Source organism: Pleurodeles waltl, chromosome 8 (genome assembly GCF_031143425.1).
Source record: "Pleurodeles waltl isolate 20211129_DDA chromosome 8, aPleWal1.hap1.20221129, whole genome shotgun sequence".
NCBI lineage: Eukaryota > Metazoa > Chordata > Amphibia > Caudata > Salamandridae > Pleurodeles > Pleurodeles waltl.
Window position 1 is genome coordinate 417628110 of NC_090447.1, and position 22414 is coordinate 417650523.

The 22414-nt window shown below is 44.2% G+C and overlaps 1 protein-coding gene across 1 annotated transcript in view; it reads right to left on the reverse strand.

Moving 5' to 3' along the window:
- The window catches only part of OCA2 (OCA2 melanosomal transmembrane protein), an 866379-nt gene that overhangs the window by 760905 nt on the left and 83060 nt on the right, over nt 1–22414 (reverse strand). The window contains exon 2 of the mRNA XM_069204281.1: nt 11710–11808. Within this exon, the coding sequence (XP_069060382.1) occupies nt 11710–11777 (68 nt within the window). The 5' untranslated portion in view covers nt 11778–11808. The remainder of the gene's footprint in view (nt 1–11709; nt 11809–22414) is intronic.

The following is a 22414-nucleotide window of genomic DNA, read 5'->3' on the forward strand; positions in this document are numbered from 1 at the left end:
CAGATGTAAATCCCACTGGGGCATTAAAAAAACGGAGTGGGAGGAAACCTATTAGCAAGCCCCTTCACCCTTCAAAAAACCTCAATACTAAAAGGGGATTTGAAGAAAGAGGGTTGATCCGGAAGGCATAAGAAGGCTGAGAGGGCCGAAAGATAGCCTTTGACAGTAGCAACAGCGCAGCCTTGCAGTGCCAAGGACAATGCAAGCATCAATATATCTGACAAATGGGCACTTAAGGGATTAATTTGTCTCTCTCCACACCAATCAACGAATCTAGCCCATCTGCTCGCATAGACAGATTTGGTGGCGTGTCGCCTGGCCGATAAAATAACGTCCACCTTATCCGGTGGGAGAGAAAAAGAACTCAGATTGCCCCGTTCAATCTCCAGGCATGAAGGTGCAGGCTCTGGAGGTGGGGGTGTAGAACCTGCCCCTGCGACCGCGAGAGGAGGTCTGCCCTGTAAGGGAGACAGAGCAGAGGGCACAGTGAGAGTTGGAAAAGGTCCGTGTACCACACATTTCTTGGCCAATCTGGAGCTATAAAGATGACTTGGGCCCAGTCATGGCAAATCTTCCTCAGAACCCAAGGAATCAAAGGTATTGGGGGGGGGGGGCAACTGGCCTTTCCAGGACATCTGAAACGCATCCCCCCAACGCTTCCTGCACCAGATACTGGAGGCTGCAGAACAATGGGCAGTGCAGATCTACCTGGGGAAATCCCCACATCTGAAAGATGTAAAGGACGAGATCCGGATGAAGGCGCCACTCGTGATCGGCCGAGAGTAGCCGACTGAGACTGTTCGCACGCATGTTTTAAACCCCAGCCAGATGGTTTGCTATTAAGCAAATCAGATGGTCCCTTGCCCAGGACCAGAGAAGAGAAGTACGACCCTACTCCTCCCTGCTTGTTGATGTACCACATCGCGGTCGTGTTGTCTGTCAAGACTTGAACCGACGGACCGCGAAGGGAAGGGACGAAGGCCTTGAGAGCCAAACGTATCGCCCGCAATTCCAGCAGATTGATATGAAACACCTGCTCCACTGGAGACAATGACCTTTGATCTCCAGGTCCCCCAGGTGAGCTCCCCACCCCAGGGTGGAAGCATCCGTTATCACCGTGGCCACTGGAGGTGGTAGCGGAAAAGGCCTTCCTTGAGAAAGGTTGCCATCCACAGACCACCATTGTGGATCCGCTGCAGTGTCTCTGGAGATCTTTATCGACTCAGCGAGATCCCCTTTGTTCTGAAACCACTGCCTGCAGAGGCACCACTGAAGAGCCCTCATGTGCCAGCGTGCATGAGTGACCAACAGAATACATGAAGAAAACAGATGAAGGACCTTGAGGACTGGAACAACCGCTCCTTCTCGAAACATTGGAATCAACGCTTGAATGTCCTGAATCTGCTGTGGCGGAGGAAAGGCTTGATTCAATGTTGTGTCCAATACTGCCCCTATGAACAGGAGGAGTTGAGGGCTCCAGGTGAGACCTGGGCACGTTTATCGAAAAGCCCAGACTGAACAACAACTGGGTTGTCATCTGAAGGTGACACAGCACAAGCTGCGGAGACTTGGCTTTGATCAACCAATCATCCAGGTAAGGGAATACTGCTATTCCCTTCCTCCTGAGATTTGCTGTAACCACGCCATCACCTTTGTGAAGGCTCGAGGCGAGGAAGTAAGACCAAAAGGAAGGACTGCAAACTGGTAGTGTTGCGACCCCACCACAAACCGGAGATACTTCCTGTGCGACTTGAGAATGGGAATATGGAAATAAGCATCCTGCAAGTCGACAGACCCCATCCAATCCTCCTTGTTCAACGCCATAAGTACCTTTGCTAGAGTCAACATTTTTAAGTTCTCCTGTTTGTGGAACCAATCCAAAATCCTCAGGTCCAGGATAGGTCTCAAACGTCCATCCTTTTTGGGGATCAGAAAATATCTTGAACATCATCCCTGACCCCTCACCTGCTCAGGAACCAACTCCACTGCACCTTTTGAGAATAGGGATAGAACCTCCTGTTCCAACAACAGGAGATGGTCTTCTGAACAAAAGGAAAGATGGGGGGGAAGGGAGGAGGAATCTCCCGAAAGGGAAGGGCAGAGCCTTTCCTCACCACACTGATGACCCAGGAGTCTGATGTGATCGACTCCCACATGGGAAGAAAAAGACAACCTTCCCCCTACTGGAGATACATGGGATGCAATGGTTAGAGGACTAGGGTTGCTTCCCCTGTTGCACCCCCCCCCCCCGAGAAAGAGGCAGGGTGCTGCTGTTGGGTGGCCCCTCTAGTGCGGACTCTACCCCACCCCCTAAAGGATCTGTAAGGTAGACTTGAGGGCTGCTAGCCTGTCTGCTGCGATCTTCCATGAAAGGACACCCACCGTCCAAACACGCGCAGACGTCTAAACGATCTAAAAGGGGTCGAAACAGCTTGCAGGCCCAAGGATTTCACCATTGCCCTACACTCTTTAAAGCGCTCCAACGCAGAGTCAGCCTTCGTGCCAAATAACTTCTCGCCATCAAAGGGCAAGACTAACAGCTTGGCTTGGACATCCAATGAGAACCCAGACGTACGTAACCAAGCATGACGTCTGGTAGCGATGGAGGTTCCCATGGTCCTAGCAACCGAGTCCATGGTGTCCAGTCCTGATTGTATGACCTGCGTCGCTGCAGCCTGGGCATCCGTAAGGAGTCCTTGCAAGTCTTGGGGCATATCAGGCAACGCCGCTTTAGCTGCATCCATAACAGCATGAATGTATCTACCCAGGAGGCACATGGCATTTGCTGACTTAAGCGCCATGCTGCAGGACAAGAAAACCTTCTTTGCAGACTGCTCCATCCTTTTGGACTCAGTCGGATGGCACACCATGGAAGGAGCCATGAGCAGACTGCGATGAACAAGACGCCTGTACCACCAGACTCTCTGGAGACGGGTGTTTTGAAAGCAACTCAGGGTCCCCTGGAGCTGATCTAGACCTTCTGGCCACTGACCTGTACCCTCTGATGAATAAACAGGCTTTTTCCAAACCTCGACGATGGGATCCATAAGAACATCATTAAATGGCAGCAATGCATCCGCAACAGCAGTGCCAGGATAAAGCACCTCCGTCAGGATATTCGTCTTGACCTGGGCAACAGGAAGCTGGAGTTCTAAGAAATCAGCAGCCTTTCTGATAACCGAAGGAAACAAAGCTGCCTCTTCAGTATACTCCCCTGCTGAGGCTAAATCCCATTACGGGGAAATATCCAGCCCACTGGCAGTGTCTAACCCCTAAAAGTCACCCAGGGGCTCCACAATCTCCCCTTCCTCAAGGAGCTGTCTCTGGTATTCTCTTTCCTCCAACAATCTCAGGGCTTTCCTCCGGTAATGCAACTTTGCCTCCAGCCCCGGTGTCGACAAAGAGTTGGCTGACGTTGAAGAGCGGTGTCTAGAAGGTGTCCCCACTCGATCGCCGGACCCATCTGATGCCAGAGATGGATCCATCGGCGCCATGGACAGCTGATCTCACCCATCGACGCCATCCGACTTCGTGACGCCTCCATCTGGATAGACACCAGAGGCGAAGGTCTTTCCACTGACGTCGACGGCTGCACAGCCAGTACCGGCACTGGACTAGAGTCCCATAACGGACAGAATGGCATGAACGGCGTCAGTCTATTAGGAGCCGGAGTGCCTAAATTAAATGCCAAGGGACCAGTGGGGCCAGCCAGCGCGCCACCTCCCAGCCCCATGCTCTGAAACATGGCAAACATGGCATTAAGGAATGCCGCTGGATCCGACCCCAGAGTGGGGAAGACCGGATACTCCTGTGGAGCTAGAGCCAGACCCTGGACATCCGGATGCGCCGGAGAAGAGCGAGGACTCTGAGGCTCCACCACCTCAAAGACAGACAGCGCCAGAGAAGTCTGCGGAGTCCAAGGCTGAGGAGTCACCGTCGGGCTGACCTCCCATGACTTATGGCGCCGAGCAGATGGAGACCTCGACCGGCTCTCTCTCGAACGGCGCCGGGAATCGTGATGGTGCGGCTTTCTATTACTCTTCACCGACTGACGAAGATATATGGAGACTCCTCTTCTCCTTTTAAGCTCCTTCAGAGCCTTGGGATTCATTTTCTGGCACGAACCACACTCTTGGACGTCGTGGTCCGAGCTCAGACACCATAGACAGTCATTATGCGATTCAGTGACTGATATACGACCTCCACATTCTCTGCAAGGCTTGAACCCGGACTTCTTCGGAGCAGACATTCCGAAAACACAAAGTATCCCTTTCAATGGCAATCGACACAAGAGCTGGAGAAATAACGGTTATCAAAGGCATGGAAAAAAGAGAACTGACGTCAGCGGGGACCTCTTATTGCCACGATGACGTCAGATGGAGCCGCGTGGAGTGGGCAATTGGGACGTCCTCGCTGACATGCAGAGCTGGAAAAGTTTCTGTTGAACGCTGCGCATTGGGGAGAATTCATTAGGTGAGGATTCCACAGGTAGTTGTATCCATCAGAAAAAAAAAATATATATATACATACATATATACATACATATATATAATATATATATATATATATATATATACATACATATACATACACATACACACATATATATATACACACACACACACACACACACATATATACACACAAACACACACACACACCCACCCACCCACCCACAGGGAGAGATTTAGGATCCATGCACAACCTCCCTTACAACATAACAAGAGTGCTAGAACCCAATAGCAAGGCTTAATTGATTTATAAGCCCTCAGGGAAACAGATTTTGGATGGTTCACCTCACCAACAGATTATAATGGGATGCTTCATCATTGGTGAGCTAATCACACCAAGATGAGTACATATACTACACCTTGAACTCAGCCACTAGCCAGATGCTCTTAATATGTATCTTATGGATCTAAGCAGGGATCTTGGGGAATACCCGCTTACATTTTTCTTTTTAATAATGGAGTACCCTAGATATGATCAAAATATATTTTGTATGTTGATCTCGGACAAAACACGATCTGCTTTGCCAGCATGTTTCAGCCTTACACAAGCCAAATACGGGTCAATTGCCTTCTGAAGGGCTATTATAATCCCCGCCTACTCTACATCACCATCATGCAAGGTGATTAAGTGTAAGGTTCTTATATCTGTAATAATCAATTAGTATTTTTTATCTGCAAATGTTAATAGGAATTACTTCTTTACCCAATCCAAGTATATAAAACAATTTGTACTGGCTGAAAATTAATTGGCAGGGTATCACCAAGTTATCAACTATGCCTCCATTCTAGATAACAAAAAAGCCAGCATAAGACTCTACATATTCGACTTTAAAGTGAATGACTAACTGAATTGCAAATCTCTGCTCAGGATAGCAGGTTATGTATGGGATGTAAAGAGGCGTTTCCGATATCAGTACATGTCGTGATGCAATAAGAAGCAAAAGCACCACAAACAATTTTGTTTGGACATACTCCAAAAACAATACCCATCACACATTTTGACTGATCTGGGTGGCATCAGTATGGGTTAAAGAAGGACTCATGAGGAAAGGGGAAAATAATGAAATTAACACAATAATGAAAAATGTAATTGTATGACCAGTCTTCCCTCCACTAGCGTGTGAGTACAGGGGGTGCCGGATTACCATGACCAGTGAAAATTTTAATTGTATCACCGGTCTTCCCTCCATTAGCGTGCGAGTACAGGGGGTGCCGGATTACCATGACCAGTCCTTAAAATTAACCTGAACTATGAGTAAGGCAATTCAATGAGTAAGGGCATAGAACACCTGCATGACCACACTTCTTGCAGGGATATAGCCAGGGGTGGCTCCTCCATAAGGGCGGAGGAGCGTTTCCCCACCCACCTGCAGCATCAGCTGCAATCCTTTTCCACAAAAACGATAGACTTTGTTGATTACTGCCCCGCCCCCCCCCGACCCCGCACCGCCCCTTCAGTGTAGCGCGAGCCGCGACTGGCTATAGCAATCACATTTCACTGGGTACACTTCATTAGATGTGAGCGAATTGCAGAGTACACTAGATCTGGGGTGCTGTTCTTTTAATTTATAAATATTTTTGTTTGGTTTTTATATTATTTGCAGATATAAAAAAACACTAATAGATTAGTACATGTAAGAGAACGTTTTGCCTCATCACTTTCCATTGGCTTCTTTGCTCGACTCATCTGTCCTGCAATGAGTTTTAATATTGCAAGGCGAATCTGAATCAAACCGTACTTCCTCGCACACCTATCAACAGTAAGCCTAGTACCAGCAAAAGGAGGCATTGTGTATTTTCCTGGGGCTGCTGTGGTTCAAGATGGCAAGGACCAACGTGCCCTTCTATGGCAAGGACCAACGTGCCCTTCTACTGTGCCAGGACAGCCAGGTCCCTCTACTGCCAGAGTGTGCACTATGCCTGAAGGGTAATCACCAAACAAACAAAAACTCCATCTGCCTCAGTCACTGCACTCTTTTTCGGTTTCTTCTTCTAAAACAAATATGTAAAAAGTGTCTTACCTTAAGAAGTGGAAAAGGTGCACTAGGAATGCAAATATAGATTAATGCGTCTTTGCTAGCTTTTTCCATCCAGAGAAGGGGCAGCCTTTCCAAACTTCCGTATGTGAAGTCGGTGCCTCAAGCTATAATCGGTTAGGCTGATATGTTTTTTTCAGCAAAGGGGGTAAACTGGCAATCCTACCTCTCAGTAGTCTAAAGCAGGCCTGCTTCTCCTCTCTCAACGCCCAGGCATGCATGTGTTTCACTGCACTGAAAGTGAAAAACTATTTTTTATGAACTGCTGCTTTCTGCGGGGATGGGTCATCAGAGGAGCCAAACGCCTATAACTTTGATGCCAGAACCAGCCACCAAAAGGAGGTAAACAGTTTTTTTTATCTTCAGTACAATGCACGGATAAGCCCTGCATTTTTCAGCCTTCTGTTTATTCAGCCACAAGTAAATATCTTTAATGACCTGAGGGGACAATCTGTGTTGTGGGGCCAGATAAAAATATAGGATAGCCCATCCCGGCTCGGCTTCCCCGTGGCAACAACTTTCGGCTTTGTCAGTGGTTGTTAGCGGTTGATGGTTAATGAGAAACAGTAATGATTGTGTTGAAAATTATTGAAACACTTTACAATTCTGAAATTGTGAGGTTGTCAATTAAATAGTACTGAGGCCTATGCAAGGAGTACTTGTCTTCAGAATGTCTTAGTCACACCGGTTATGTTCACTCTATGTTAGATCTTCTTCTGCATAGCTCTTTCCACTTAACTATCTTTAATGTAATTCCTCACATCTCCTTCACTTCACCCCAAATAACCAACGCACCTACTCTCCTTTAAACACTGCAGTTTTACGTTAGCCATATCAATATTTAGACAACTTGTTTCACACACATTTGCTCTGAATCATAATTGCAACTGAAATACATGACCATTGCTCTGTATGCTCCGCATAGAGGACAAATATTGAATGGCATGTGTTCTGAGCATCTTTTTCATAACTGTCAAGGTTTCAGATTGCTGTGTGCATTTCATAATTTCAGTGTAATTATGCATGACATTTCAATGACTATCAGTGACACTTTGTTGCCAGCAAAATCATGCAATGAAGGCAAGCAAAACATAAATATCAGGAATTACACCCATTTGAGCAATGAGAAACTTTAAGTGCTGCAAAACACCAGAAATTGAAGGGTATTAACCTAGTGCCCTTGCAACCTGATAGCTCTAGTCTAAAAGCAATTAGCATTACATTATAGCACCGAAGTGTTTACTTCTGATGACATACTAGCTCACTGATATAGACACTGAATCTCAGGAACTCAAGTTCTGACGAGAAGTGCCACGACAACGGGCGGACCTGCTGCGTGGCCAGTTGGCCCACAAAGATGTGGACTGCGACTGGCTCCCCGGTGCCTGAAGCAACACTACATTCTGTGGTGGCACCAGCAGCACACTGGTGGTGACAGTCCCTGTTCTCACTCGAGGGGCGGGTGCTCAGGAGCGACGGCCACCATGGTCCAGACAACATTCTGTGGGTTAATTTATTTGGCACAGGCAATATGCTAAGTCATTGACTCGTCTCAAGCCAGGCTGGCGCCGCGGCCCGATGGGCTGGGGTCGGGTCCTGCTGGCACCACGGGATGCCACCGACGCAGTGCCATGCAACCGGCGAGCAGATGAGCTGCTTTGCTGCAGTGCACGGGCTGTGGTTCACTGCAACTCAGACTGGCCTGCCTCACTCATTGGGTCAACTGAGCCACTGGTGTGGGCCTGGGGTCGTCTGGCCACAGGATCCCTCTTCCAATCCAACCCTGGATTCCATAGTTACTGTTGCGGTGAGCAGCTTGCCCAGCAATGAGGTTTACCTAATGGCGAGTCAGCCGCGGATGGCATTACCGCAGGATACAAAGTAGCTGTGCATCACTTTCCCAAAGTGCAGTCACAACTTTATAAAATGCTGCCCACTCGCACCGCGGGAAGCAGCAGGACGAAGTTGAACCTGTGACTCACCCCCACCTACAAAACGGTGCCTCAGAATTTAATTCACTCTTAGTTACTAGCAGTGAAGCCATGGGGCACTGACTCTGTGTAATGAACGTATGTCGGGCCAGGGAGCCTAGTATTACACTAAGAGATACACTGTAGCAGACTAATCGCTGCTGGGAGCAGCGTACACTGCGCTCTATCACTGCAGACAGTTTAACAGCCCTGATGCATTAAAGCAGCGCTCCGGCTGTCCTTAGGAGGCGCATAATGCGTGAATTTACATTTCAATACAGTGATGCGGACCACCACACTGAAATGTGTTAGTGTAACACCTGATTCCGTGGTACTTGGCAGGGCTGTGTTACTCACTGTCAGGCACTGAGGCATTCAGCCTTAACTTCAGAGCTCTGATTCCTGGCCCGTTATGCACAACTAGAGGCTATTCCATTCCAAAATTCAATTCGAAATAGGCACCACGACTCAGTTAAAAGTATGCATTATACGGGAGTAATATTGAACACTAAAAAAAAAAAAATACAGCAACACAAGATATTTTACATACAAAACTCTTAGGGAATGAAAGATTAAGTGAAAGATTGAAATATAAATGACGGGCACTAAAATGCCGAGGTCTGCCGTAACGTGTTTAGCATTCATTGTTCAGAAATTCTGCAGTGTTGTGGCTAGTCCAGTCTTTACAGGCAAAAACAGTGGACGTTTTCTAAACACTGACGTTTAAAACAACGTTTAAAAACATGAATATAGGAACCCAAAGTGACCCATTTCATTGTCAGATTTGAATTACTATAAATAAAACATACTTTACTGGACGAGACCGGGGCCAGGGACGTCTTGTCCTCCGGCCAGTCCTGTGCAGTCTTGGACAGGCCAATCCCAGCAGGAGTTGGTGGCGCAGCCAGACTGAGGCGCTGCACACCAGTCCAGGTCAAGAGTCATAAGCACGCTCTAACTGAAAACTCTGAGCAGATACCCGAGGCGCGGAGGAAGCATGCTCCGTGCAGCTGTTTACAGCATGTGACGTCTGGTCACTCATGGACTGGCATGCCCTTTTACAAAGGCGCCTCCCGTAACCCCTCCATTTCTCAACTCCTCACAGGGTTGGGTGGTATCATGCAGGCATTTTACAGGCCACAGTGGGACGACTTGATAAAGGGTGGGGTGGAGGCCGCTTTAGTAATAATGGACAAGCAGCTCCAAGGGTACAGGGCTGACGCTACACGCCCGGGGAGGCTTCAAAATCTGACACTGCTTAGCATCATCAGTCAGTGGCCCATGAGCACCTCCAAATACTGCAGGCCAGAGCAGACACCATGTCAGCCTGCATAGCTTGCTCACAAGTCACAATGACTGGCAAGTGCGCAATTAAGCATGTGTCTTCTTGGGGAAACTGCCCAACGGGTTGCCCGACGTGACGAGATCAGTGTTAGCGAGTGTCACATCAGGCTAGCAAAGGTACTGTTTTATTAAAGAAATGAGGATGGCAATTGCTTTTTGTAATTACTATCCACATGGCTTTACAAAATTGGAAGGGCGTGGCCCCTCCGCCCATTATCAGGAACTGCCCCTGGTTTTGGTATCATGTTATTGTAGGGAAAAATACTGCCTCTGATCCAAAATCTAGAAGTAGATCTTGAAGGGCATTTAAAAATCACTGTATTGTGACCATTTGATGCACACGTGTGTGTAGTGTGATGTACTACATGGCTCTACATCTACTGGTGTATCTCGTTAAATAAAGGAGCCAAATAAATGGTGAGAATCGCAGGCGACCGGGGGAACCCCTTGGGACTTGACAGGTCAGTAAGGCTTCTGGGCAAATTAAAATACCGGAGCATTCATTAGGTGTGTGTTTGTAAATGAACTTCAACCACACTGAGTTCTTCTACATATGGCCTATGGAAGCAAGTTTGCTCAGAGCAGGAGAAATATCCACTTTATTGCTCATGCTGGATTTGATAAAACAGCCCACACCATCCAATATCTGACATCAGAAACGGACTTACTCCCATTTCGAATTACCATTTAGAAGTCACATTCTACTAGCAAGAGCTTTTGTCTTAAGCTTTTGCCTTTCTGAAGAGATCCTGCTTGCTACATCTGATGCTGCAAAACTCTCCTTCTGCAAGGACTTTAGACTTGTCTTGCAGGAATGATTTTCATTCTAACATTTAGCATGAAGCTAAAATTTGACTGGTCCTAACTCCCATCTCTACCTGGCCATGTTCCCTTGAAAATTGAACTCAGCGGACCTCTAGTTTACATTGGAGTCGGAGATATTTACATTTCTTTTTAATTCCATATATGCAGGTGTTAATGGAAACACTGCGTTTTCTTTTATCTTTTTCTAGCATTAGGTTTCGAGTTTACACTCGTTCTTTATTAAAACTTGGCTTCGATCTGTATAAATTCACTGACTTTTTTAACCTTAAGAGCAGTTACATCTATAAAGAAAAAATAATATGATCTGTCAATCCATCGCACAATCAGCCAAAACTTAAAGGGAATTTTAATTTGTTGTTTGGGTGTCACCCTGACCAGTGTTCATAGAAACTTCTACAGTTCACAGAAAGACATACACATTCCCATTTGCAAGGGCATAAGTCATTCATTCCCGATCCTGTAAATGAGGGAAAATGTTTTTCCTTGTAATTGACAATTATGTGCCCCCAAGCTGTAAGAAGATGGTCCCTTAACAATCGGGGCTTAATAGAGATGTGTGAAAAAACTGAATGTGTTCCACTGCAGGCAATATCATAATAACACTATGAAGAACTTCAACTTATTCTATCATAATATATGACTATCCAACAGAAAGTAGCCCTGCCAGCTCATACAGTGCCTTTACGTATCACACATTATATAGGTTTCCTTGACACGGTCACCTAATGAAGAGCAGATATCACAGTGGAACAAAGTAAGCTGGAATTCCCTTCACAGGGAGGATGGGGGTGCGGGGGAGGGGGAGCAATGGGCGGAGGTAGAAGTGCCTCTGGTTAGAGAGTAATGTGCTCAAGGTCCCGCCCCTTCTCCATACCCAGAGCCCTCCATGGCTTTCCCCTCTCACAGGATGAAGAGTTTAGAAGTTGTCAGGTCTGAGGAAAACAATGCTTAGGTGATGAATAATTTAGCAAAATGTATTTGTTAAAGTTCAAAGATTAACCCTTTGGATTGATATTTACTCACCCTCTATCTGTAGACGCACATTTCAACAGAGGTGACCGCTCTGTTAAGCAGCTATCTTTAGACTTCATGTTAAAGAACTTGGGCAGAGCAAAAGAGTACCTTCAGAAAAGAAAATAACATGCATTTGTATTATAATCAATGCTATTTATTCACAGAAAAACATTCTTATTCAAATTAGTTGCAGAAAATGGGCAACAATACTGATCAAAAATAAACCTACACACTGTACTGCAGGGTTTATCAAACCTTTCATTGATTTGACTATGCTTTTCTACGGCAGTCCAAGTTTGACTGGTTTGTTTTAACCTTTTCACCCTTATATTTCAAAACTATTAAGTGTATTATTACTTGTTGAATGTTCTGGCTCTACCCAAGTGACCCCACCTCAGACGTCTGCTGCGCTCACTAGGGACATGACCCAAAGGCTTGAGAGCCTTCCTTTACAGTGAAGCCCTTGAGACATTCATGTGAACTATCGGATGAAAATATACACATCTGAAGGTAGTCAGTTACATAGGGAAAGAACATTTCAGTTCACCACGTTTCTGAGTGAAACTCAGCATACAAATATTTCTATAAGATTTTGGCCATCTGACATTATGGCCAAATGAGTATCCTTTCGTGTTTATGCACAAAATCAAATAACTCATCAGAAATGTGACATGAGCAGGTACGTATACTATCAAATATATTACGAATCCACTGTACCACTATAGAAAGATACAGTGGAGATCCTGATCAGTTCAGCCTGAAAAGAACACAGTATGCAGCCAACAAGGAAATGAAAAAACATCCCCAAAATTATTATTACACTTCAAATTTTGGAGGAAAAAAAACCTTAACATAGCTAAAACTAAGCACTCCATAAAGAGAAATAGGATAAACTCAATCAACCATGACTGGCAGCAGTCACAGCTCGCCGAAGTGTGAAGGCGTGGGGTGAGGGGCTACAACCAAAAAAAATAAAATTAAAATAAAAAAAATGTATAAAAAGCTTACCTGTTTGACCATCTAAGTTAAGCAATCTAATCACTACAAACCTCAGGTATATACTTGAAAAGAACAGGCATGGCACACGACTGACTATTAAGAGATCAGAATGCAAATCATCTAATCTGAAATGTTTTTATTCATGCAACCAATGAATAAAAACCGACAAAGTTAGCTTATTGAAAAAAACTGGATGCATTGTGGCGTTAGAATTCTGATATCCAATATCTTTTATTTTTCTATCAGACTGCTATGCCTACAGTTTAAATATGTGCTATCTGAATGAAAGCAAGTACATTTTTAACAAGTATGCCAAAATCATAATCAAATACTTTTCTAAGGTAGTCCAACCATTCTGTTTACTCATGGGTGGGCAGTTCAGGGAGTATTTTAACAGCTGTGCTGTATCATCTGATCTCTGCTTCTTCTTAGCTGCATTAATGAAACTTGTGGAAAAGTTGATACTGCCTGGACTTCACATCTTTTGGACCCTTGGATTTAGAATGCACTCCTCCTGCCTAATAGTAAAAGCTGGGGCTTATCAATGATTCATCTGTTCCATCACCCCTTGTTAGATTGTCTTTTGATGTTTTCTTGCTGTAACTGTTTTGGGTGGTGTTAACCTCCATTGTAGTGAACGCTGATATTTTTGCACTGTGCAAGCTCTGAGCTAGTTTCAAAGCTCAAATAATAGGTATTAAAAATATATTTTTTAAATCATCTCTTTTTCCACAGATTGTATTTTCGTTTTGTTCTGTGTCATTATACTTTGTTAATTAGACTCCAATTTCCTAAATTGGTGTGGGATTTTTCGTGCATTGTGCTTTCACTTTATTACTTTTTGAGTGCTGCATACATACTTTACACCAGGGGCAGCTATGACAAAGGAGCATTGTTCCCCTGGCTGAGCCAGCAGCAGCAGAAAAATAAAAACAGTAATTTTATTTTTCTGCTGCTGGCTCAGCCAGCAGTGAAGGGAGGGGCGGGACTGGGCCACAGGAGGTGGGAAGGAGGGGAGAGTGCACCTAAGTGAGCATGTGTGTTTGGCCAACCGTCTCAGGCCTGCCAAACACACTTGCGCACTTAGGTTTTTCCAACCCGGCTGTGTTAAACAGCCAGGCTGGAGAAACTCCACAGGTCCCAGGGTTGTGTCTGAGATGTAGTCCAAGCCGCTCTGACCAATCCCGGAGCTGCTTTCATGCTAGGTTTAGCATGACAGCAGCGCCAGAATTGCTGGGAAGCCTGTGTTGGTGTCCCAGTGAATGCAGCTGCAGGGACACCACATCGAGGGAACAGGAGCAAGACCGCGGGAGACGGCGGTAAGGTAAGATTCTTTTTTAAAATTATATTTGTTTCTTCCGCCCCCTCCCTCCCCTCCCAATCCTTCTTTTCAGATTTGAAGGGGGCACTGCTGATTTACACGTTACCTCCAAGTTAGGCCTGCCTGCTTTTGTGCCAAACACAGGTTTATCTGGCTAGTGACATACGGATTCTTTGATTGAACTTAGAAAGGCTTAAAATCCTTTAGTAGTAGGATAGGGCTGTAAATCTGTTACCAGTGTAGGCTACATTACAGTAAAAATTTAGTGAAGCATTTTTATTAACTGGAGTGCTGATCTGAACAAAACTAAAGAATATACCGAAAATAAAACTACAGTAAAAATACATCTTCCTCTTGCAGATGTACAACATATGAACAAGGAGCCCCTGTTAACTTCAAAATAAATGAATAGATTTTCCCTTCTACTTACCTTCTTACTAAGGGTGCAAACAAATAAGCTGCAAATGAAACCAGGAGGTCAGGCTGACTGCCATTCACGAAAATGCCAGATTTATAGCATTAGCTCAGATGAACCAGAGGAACATACAACTGAGTTACTTTCTCGCTTCTAGTTGGTCGACAGCAGAATTCATACAAGTTACTTGGTTTTAGCAAGCAGTGAATTAGATGTGATAGCACTTAGTGTGAGCATGAGTTTCGTACAAAGATGCAAAGTACGCTCAAATGAAGATTAAAAAAAATAGGATTAGCCAAAATCATGTAGATTGTGTGAATGGGAACATTAGAAAGCTGTATAAGTATCTTCAGAAAAACGCCTGAAGCAGACCTAGTACTTACACACACCTCAAATCAAGTTTTAAAAGTCCGATAGAGTGGTTGTGAGCATTAGAATTTTTTTTGCTTTTTTGTCAGAGGTTCTGGCTTCATAGGTGCAGTGCTTCACATATCATGTATAAAAAAAAAATATAAATATATATATATATATATATATATATATATATATATATATATATATATATATATATATATATATATAGCATCCTTGAGCCAACTCTGATTCATACATCATTACAATCTCACCAGCATATGAGACAACTTCCACCTTTTGCATCTCAAGAAATATTCATCATACCACCCCAGCTAAAAACAGCAGAATGTGCAATTGCCCTCTCTCGCTTGGGCTGTGCAAATTCAGTCCTGGCCAGCAGTTCACATTTGTCACAAACCCACAACAAAGTAGTGCTTCAGTTCTTTTGTTTTGGGAAATTAGACTACCTCACATGTATTTTAGAGGCTCTCCATTGGGAGAAATGGTATGCAAATGAGTCTTGATCAGGCTCCAATGGGAACAGTCTAACCTACTCCCTTCATTAACCAGAATACAGGCAAAAGAGGCATTCTTTGGCCTCAGTAATGTGAAATTTGGATCCTGTGACACATTGAGCAATGCTGGATATCTCAGGAGGCACAAGTGATCTGAGAAGCAAAACCACATGACCTTAAAGAGTCTAAGCTCTAAACCTCCAAAATCTTTTTTAGCACTACTGCTTCAGTCTGAAACTTCTCATGTTGGTGTCCATAAATTAAACTGAAATCTCATAGGATTTCTCACTCCACTGAGTAACTCCCAGCTAGCTCCAATAAATCACCAGTCCTTGCAAACTTCTTTGATTTTATGAAATCTCACGATTCCTTCTCTTGAGCTACCGGCTATCTAGTTTTGATTAATCTTGTTCTTCTTACACTGCAAAGCACCCCAATGGCTCGTGTTGAAGGTGAGGTTTATAAAACTGCAAGTCAAATTCTGGAATCCAATACCAGACATGCTAACATATCGTAAGAAAGAATAGCCTGTTTGCTTCAAAATGCCCAATAACCTTTCAAAAAGGGTAATTACAGTCAGACATCAAATGTACGATAGGGTTGCTTACCCTGACCATGATGACTCTTACACAGGTCTACTGCAGAATACAAAGACTCGTGGGAGGTGACTCATCACCCCAAAAAAAGTGGATTATTAGCAAAGATTCGTTGAAGCACAATGTTAACTATCACCAAAACTAAATAAAGTAGGTAATTAAATTGACATGAGTCTTAGGCAGAGCTGAAATGTTAAATATTTAGGAGAGTGTAAAGATTTAAAAATTATACTTTTAATTAAAGACAAAGCCAAAGAGCAAGGATTTATTAGATCAATCAGTAACATGATTCAAATGCAGGGGAATTCAAAATCGCTACTGTGATTCCTACACAAGTCAAGCAAAAGAAATGTTAGTTAAAATCATTAGTCAAAGATGGCCATGTTATTAACTTGGAAATTAGAGTATCCCAATCTTGGCGATTGCATATAGAAACAGAGTTAAATCATCAAGAAAGTGAGGAGCTAGAAAGGGATGCAACAGAGAGAAACACATACAATAAAAAGTAGCACACTCATGGCCTCCCAATATAGATAGGCCCATGCTTACTGGGTTCACAAACCGTGCTCCCTTCAGCTGGTGGCACCAGTAGGTGACCATTTATTTGGCTTATGCCTAGAAATAGCACAGAGTATGCCCACTATCAGCTGATTCTTATTGTCGACGGGAAATCCAGTCAGTGGGTGGCTAATGTCTGAAAGTTGGGGGTACATTGGTGGGATAGAAAAAAAAAAAAAAAAACATTTTCTTGTTAACAAAGAACATAAGATTGTCAACTTCAATTTTGGTTGCTATATTGAGGAAAACTTTCAAAGGCAACCTTATACAAGGCTCCTGTAGGTTGACAACTAGTGATGGAACTGTGAAAAATGTTTTTATTTCAGAATATGGGAGAGCAGAATGTTTCATACCTGGCATGCTAAAATGTACCTGCAAGAAAGTGGGTTATTAGCTGTGAAGGATGTGGGCCCTTCACAAGTAATAAGTCTGCTGCCATCCATCAACTGGGATCAAAGTCCCGGCATTAGACCTGGCATTGCTGACATGGTTTTTCCATGACTTTTTCCCTTCAGACCTCCTGTTTCTGCAGACTACATTTTTGCTAGCTTTATGACTCAACACATTAGCACAGATCAGCAGTGGTAAAGTGCCCATGCTGTCTGCCCCAAAACATGGTAACTTTGGCATATCGCTAATTGGCATTTCTAATTTACTTATAAGTCCCCGGTAAGGTGCACTACATGTGCCCAGGGCATGTGAATTAAATGCTACTAGTGGGCATGCAGCACTAATTGTGCCATCCACTTAAGTAGCACTTTGAACATGTCTTAGGCCCACCATTGCATAGCCTGTATGTAGAGTTTTGAACTGCCATTTCCATTGGTCAAAATAAACCTTTTGCTTGGCCCAAGCCTTCCTTTTTAATACATATAATTCACCCTAGGGTGGGCACTAGACAGCCCAGAGGACATAGTGCCTTGTATTTTTTTTAAGTGGGAACATACTTTTTACTTTTACATGTTCTGGTGGTCAGAAACTCTTCAGTTCGTTCTTCACCACTGCAAGGTCTATCTCTCCTATAGGTAAACATTGGAGTTGCCTTATTACCTCTTATAAGTGTAACTTCCAAATGAGAAAAGATGGCCCCTTCAAGTTTGGCGTCTATGGAAACATAATTTAAAATCCCAATTTATGGTGAAGTCTGATTTCAAATTGTGATTCTGAAAAATGCTACTTTTAAAGTTGGCATTTTCTTGCACTAGCCATTTGGTGCCTGCAGCCTGTCTCTGGTCACATTACTGGGCGTAGTTTGCAGTTGGACTTTGTGTATTCCTCCTAGACAGCCACACACACCATAGGAGCATAGGTGTGACTTAATGGGTCATCCTAGGCAGGCTAGAGGGAGAAGCTTGACACAGCCTCACGTACCTGAATAAGCTATGTCCTGTCCACACACAAAAGGCTTAATGACCCTGTATTGTCACTCCAGCCAGCTTCTAGCTAGGGCAGGGTAGGCAGGAACCCCCTTGAACTTCAAAGCCGCTGTTTAAAAGTTTGGCCCATCTTCCAGCGTCAGGGCATAAATGTATAAATACTGGACATCAAACACCACCATTTCAGTACATTTCTGAACCTGTGGATACTCTTCTAGGAAGAAAGTCTGCTGTGCTGCTGAAGGGACTCCCACTCTTCTGGAATGTTGCCCTGAAGGAGCTGCTGCCTTGCTGCACTGTCCTGACCTCTTGCCTGGGAAGGAAGAATTGGATCTGCAACTTCATCTTGAACCCAGGACCCCAAATTGACTCAAAGGGCTAGTCTGCTGGCCCCCTGATCTGAGGCCTCAGGGACATAACATGCTCCCCACAGCTCCTGGGCTAGTCTTCAACAAGCTTTTGCCCTCCTCCCCAGAGGCACCTCTCAGGTCCTGAGCCCTTGTAAGTGGTCTTTAAGCTCTTAAAGTCAAGCTTTTGGGCTCCTTACAAACATTAATGAGCCTGTTTACTCTGGAACCTTGCAGCTCACCCAGAAATCCAGGGTGAGCAGTCACAAGTCCATCTCTTCGCACGGCAAACATCGGCTGACCGGGTGAATCGCCGCCTGCAGCCTGTCCTTCTGCAATTCCCAGCCTGCTGCTCGCCCCCCCACCAACCATCGCTAGAGATCCACTCCTTGCTCCCAGCGAACTTCTTCCCTGTAAACAGGACTCTTGGCACAATTCTTGAGAAGGTAAAACTTCAGCAGGACTAATCTTGGACTGTATCTGACCGGTAGTCATCACGGTCTCCTTGAACCTTTAACACTGACCCAGTTCAATGTGACCAGGCAACCACTGTTGATTTATGCCTTTAAGTGCTATATTGCAGTTTATTCTTTAAAAATTAAAAACTCTGGTTCTACTGATTGGATTTTGGTTGTTTTGGTCTCGTTTTATTTAATTCTAAGTGTTTTTTCTTACCTGGTGTGGAATATTTTTGTGTGATGTTGTCGCTGTTTTACGGTTTTAAGTATTGTACAGATACTTTACACACTGCCTCCAAGTTAAACCGGACTGCTCTGTGTCAAGCTACCAGAGGATTAACAGATTAATTTAGGGTTTGCTTGTGCCTTACCTTGACTAGGATTGTGGTTTCTGCTTGGCCAGGGTGCACACTCCAGTGAACAAACAACCCAATTTCTAACACCCCCATTATAACATTCTGCTGACTGAGGGTAGGAAAGTAGTAGAGAAGTTCATGCTTACTCAGGGGAGGTGGTGTAAACTGGTATGCCAGTATCCCAATCCACAAGCAAGCATAACCACCACCCAATAAATCAGGTCAATTCAGTGCTCTTTTTTTTTTTTTTTATAAAATAGGAAAATTACTTTATCGTACACACATTCTGAATCCTATGCATTTTATTTTTACAAATATGTTAAACTAGGTAGGTGACAATACCGAAGGAAACAACCTTCTAATGTTAGGGGGTGTTGTTATCAAAAGGTAGGGCTACTGGCTTTGAAATGGTACCACCATATTAATAAAAGCAGAAATGTCAAAATAAATCAATGCAACACTTTGGATGGTACCATCTTACAATCATATTCATTAAAGCGTCTTCATTCTCTGTAACCTGCTTCCATGTGGGCAGGTTCTGGTTGCATTGTGAATTCCTCCTGATGGAGGTCACCCATTTGAAGGACCAGTCCGTAGAAGATCAAAAAAAAAACTAAAGGGTCCCCCAAGCAGGTCATTTAGTCATCTGTTCCCCAGAGGGTTTAAGTAGGAACAGTGCCAATGGACCTAGAAAAACGCTCTTGGTACCTGGGTCCCAGCTGTAGTCCAAAAGTCCATCTTGCAAGAAAGTCATGTGGCTTCTCTTTCAAGCTGGGCATTCCTTCGGGGTCATCACTCCCAGGTCCAGCAAAGTCTCAGTCACTCCCTTGTGTGGGGAGTTTTTAAGTGGAGGTGGAAAGAGTTGGATGGTAGGCATCTTTGCCCGATTCTAAGGTGACATCACTCCACCTCTACTACAACCCTTCTGCACAGCGTTCTGAGACAAACATGGTGACTTGAAATGATCTGTTGAATGACCTTCTCTGAGAGCCTAAGCCCTGCCCCCCCAAACTGTCACAGCTGCCTGATCTCTTCTGTCTAAAACTTCAATGTGAGTCCTCCCCGTTAATGTCTCCAGATGTCTGTCTGTCCACCTTTGTTTCTGTAGGAATGAGCTTTCTCAAGCCAGTGCAGTGTGAAAGGTAATTAGCATATGCAGATTCTGTCCTCACTCCTTCCCTTCCCTCGAAAAGAGCCAAGCACAGTCAAATGTCTACAGTGTGGGCAGCCTTTAAACCTCCATCTGGCCCACCAGGGAGAACAAAAGCATGGAACCTAATTATGAGCAAACTCCAAGAAGGACAAATCCTCAAGTGCCAGAAGAAGTGCAGATGTCACAAAAGTGACCGTGGATTTGCACTCTGGGTACATTACCCAAGTGCTGGTAGCTCATTGACTTCACTAAGCCCAAGCAGAACACAATACTTTGGCACAGATTTCACCTGTATTTTATAATGCCGTAAAGCATCCATTCTTTTCAGTTAAGCACTACAGACCTATGCTATGTAAGACGGTAGCCTCACATGCTCAGCATACACCACTGCACGCACACACCCAGCCCAGAGCCCCTTACCCTAGATGCACAGCATCAAACTTTATCTTAAAAGGTAAACGCTATTAAAAAAGAAAAAAAAAGTATCCCAAAAAGTGTAAAATCCTGGGAGATTAAATGAAAGGAACCCATTTCTCACAGTACTCATCTTAGAATAAAATAATTAAAACGCGCCTCCTTGACCATGAAAAATGTTCGGGCTAGGTCCAAAAAGAAAGTTTCTCGAACCTGATAAGCCCATCCCCCCTGCCCCAAGGTCGTTCGGACCCACACAACTAGGTAAGTAATTGTGTAAGAATACATTACTGAAATTCGGCCCTTATAAAAAGGTACCAAGCTACATGGTCCGAAGGTGAGAGGGAGCGAGTAATCCACAAATATACATTGGCTTTCCGCATCTGAACGACCATCGCAACCAGGGCAGAGCATAGTATGACATGCACAGTAGTCCTTAACATTGAACGTGTTATGTACAGCTTCATGACCCATCAGATGCCCGAGAAAGAAAGCGTAGAAAAGAAAGTTACCAGAAAAAAATAACTTAAGTAGGTTTTGCTGAATAATACACCTGAAACCAATAAAGCTCGCGCGCTCAGGGGTAAAGAGACAGTGTAGACAATTAATCATTCATGAAGCTCGTGACAAATTTAGGCCCACGTTCTTTCTGTATTATAATCAGCTCTACATTTTTAGGCACGCATGGACCTATTTTCCAAGAAATGCTGACATGACGGAGAATATTTATTCCCGGTTTGCAATATTATGGTGTGGAAACGACGCCTGATTACTGTAACTGGGGCTCGAAGTCGTGTGCAAGTCAACACGGAAAGCCCCCAGGGATTGTTTCAGGTAATCACTTCCCTAGATACAAGGTTTCATCTAGATTTTTTTTTAAAGTTCACAAATGCTGCATTATATAACTCGTTAAAGGTACCTGTTCAAGGAAAATATGCATTTATGAAACGGTGTATATTCGAACATGCTTTAGATGCGCCACAATAAAACTGCATCTAAGTGCAGCACAGCTAACCATCCCAGTTAGAAACAACTTGCCACAAAGGCAAGTAAAACTTAGACTAGGCTTTACCACTCCCTCCTCAACCAAGCCCAGTTCTTGAAATATTTTCCGCAGGAGGGCAAACATGTGCACTGTTTAAAAATGGCTGAGAAAGGTGGGACGAGATGCAGAGAGGAAAGGGTGAGACGTAGAGGATGAAGTTAAAATAGTGGTTATAGTTCAGGCATACACGTGTTATGCAACATGTTTCTGAAAAGTATCAGGAAGAATGGCTACTTAAAGTTGAAAACAATACCCGTGTCTATATTAGCGACAAATAACAAACATCATGGGCAAATGAGGGCGTTAACCTGTGTGCACACCACTGTCAAATTATATTTATCATCATTCAAGGATGTTTATCATGCACAACTTGATAGCAAACCTTTATTGCCTCAAGAGACTGTAATTTACGAGCTATATGATACGAGTTCGGTACACTGTGGCACAATAATGAAAAGTGCACTTAAACTTTTGTGAAATAACCGGAAGAGCCGCCCATTATCGAGCTTAATCTCAAACTCCCAGCAAATAAATATGCCACTGTGTGAGCAACCATGGGATACAACTATATGGTGAAGGCTGCTCCCTGGTCAACCTTCAGCTGAAATGAGCAACAAACCCACATCAACTTCAGTTTAAAAAGATTTTAGATCCACAGACAACATATCCGCTCTGGTTTTCAAATCTTTACAAAACATATATTCTACAACCACTAATATACACACAAAAAAATAATGGGTGGGTGGCAAACTGCTGCTCAGCTGTGATGAGCGATGAACAGAGTGCTGGCCAAGGATTACCCAGATT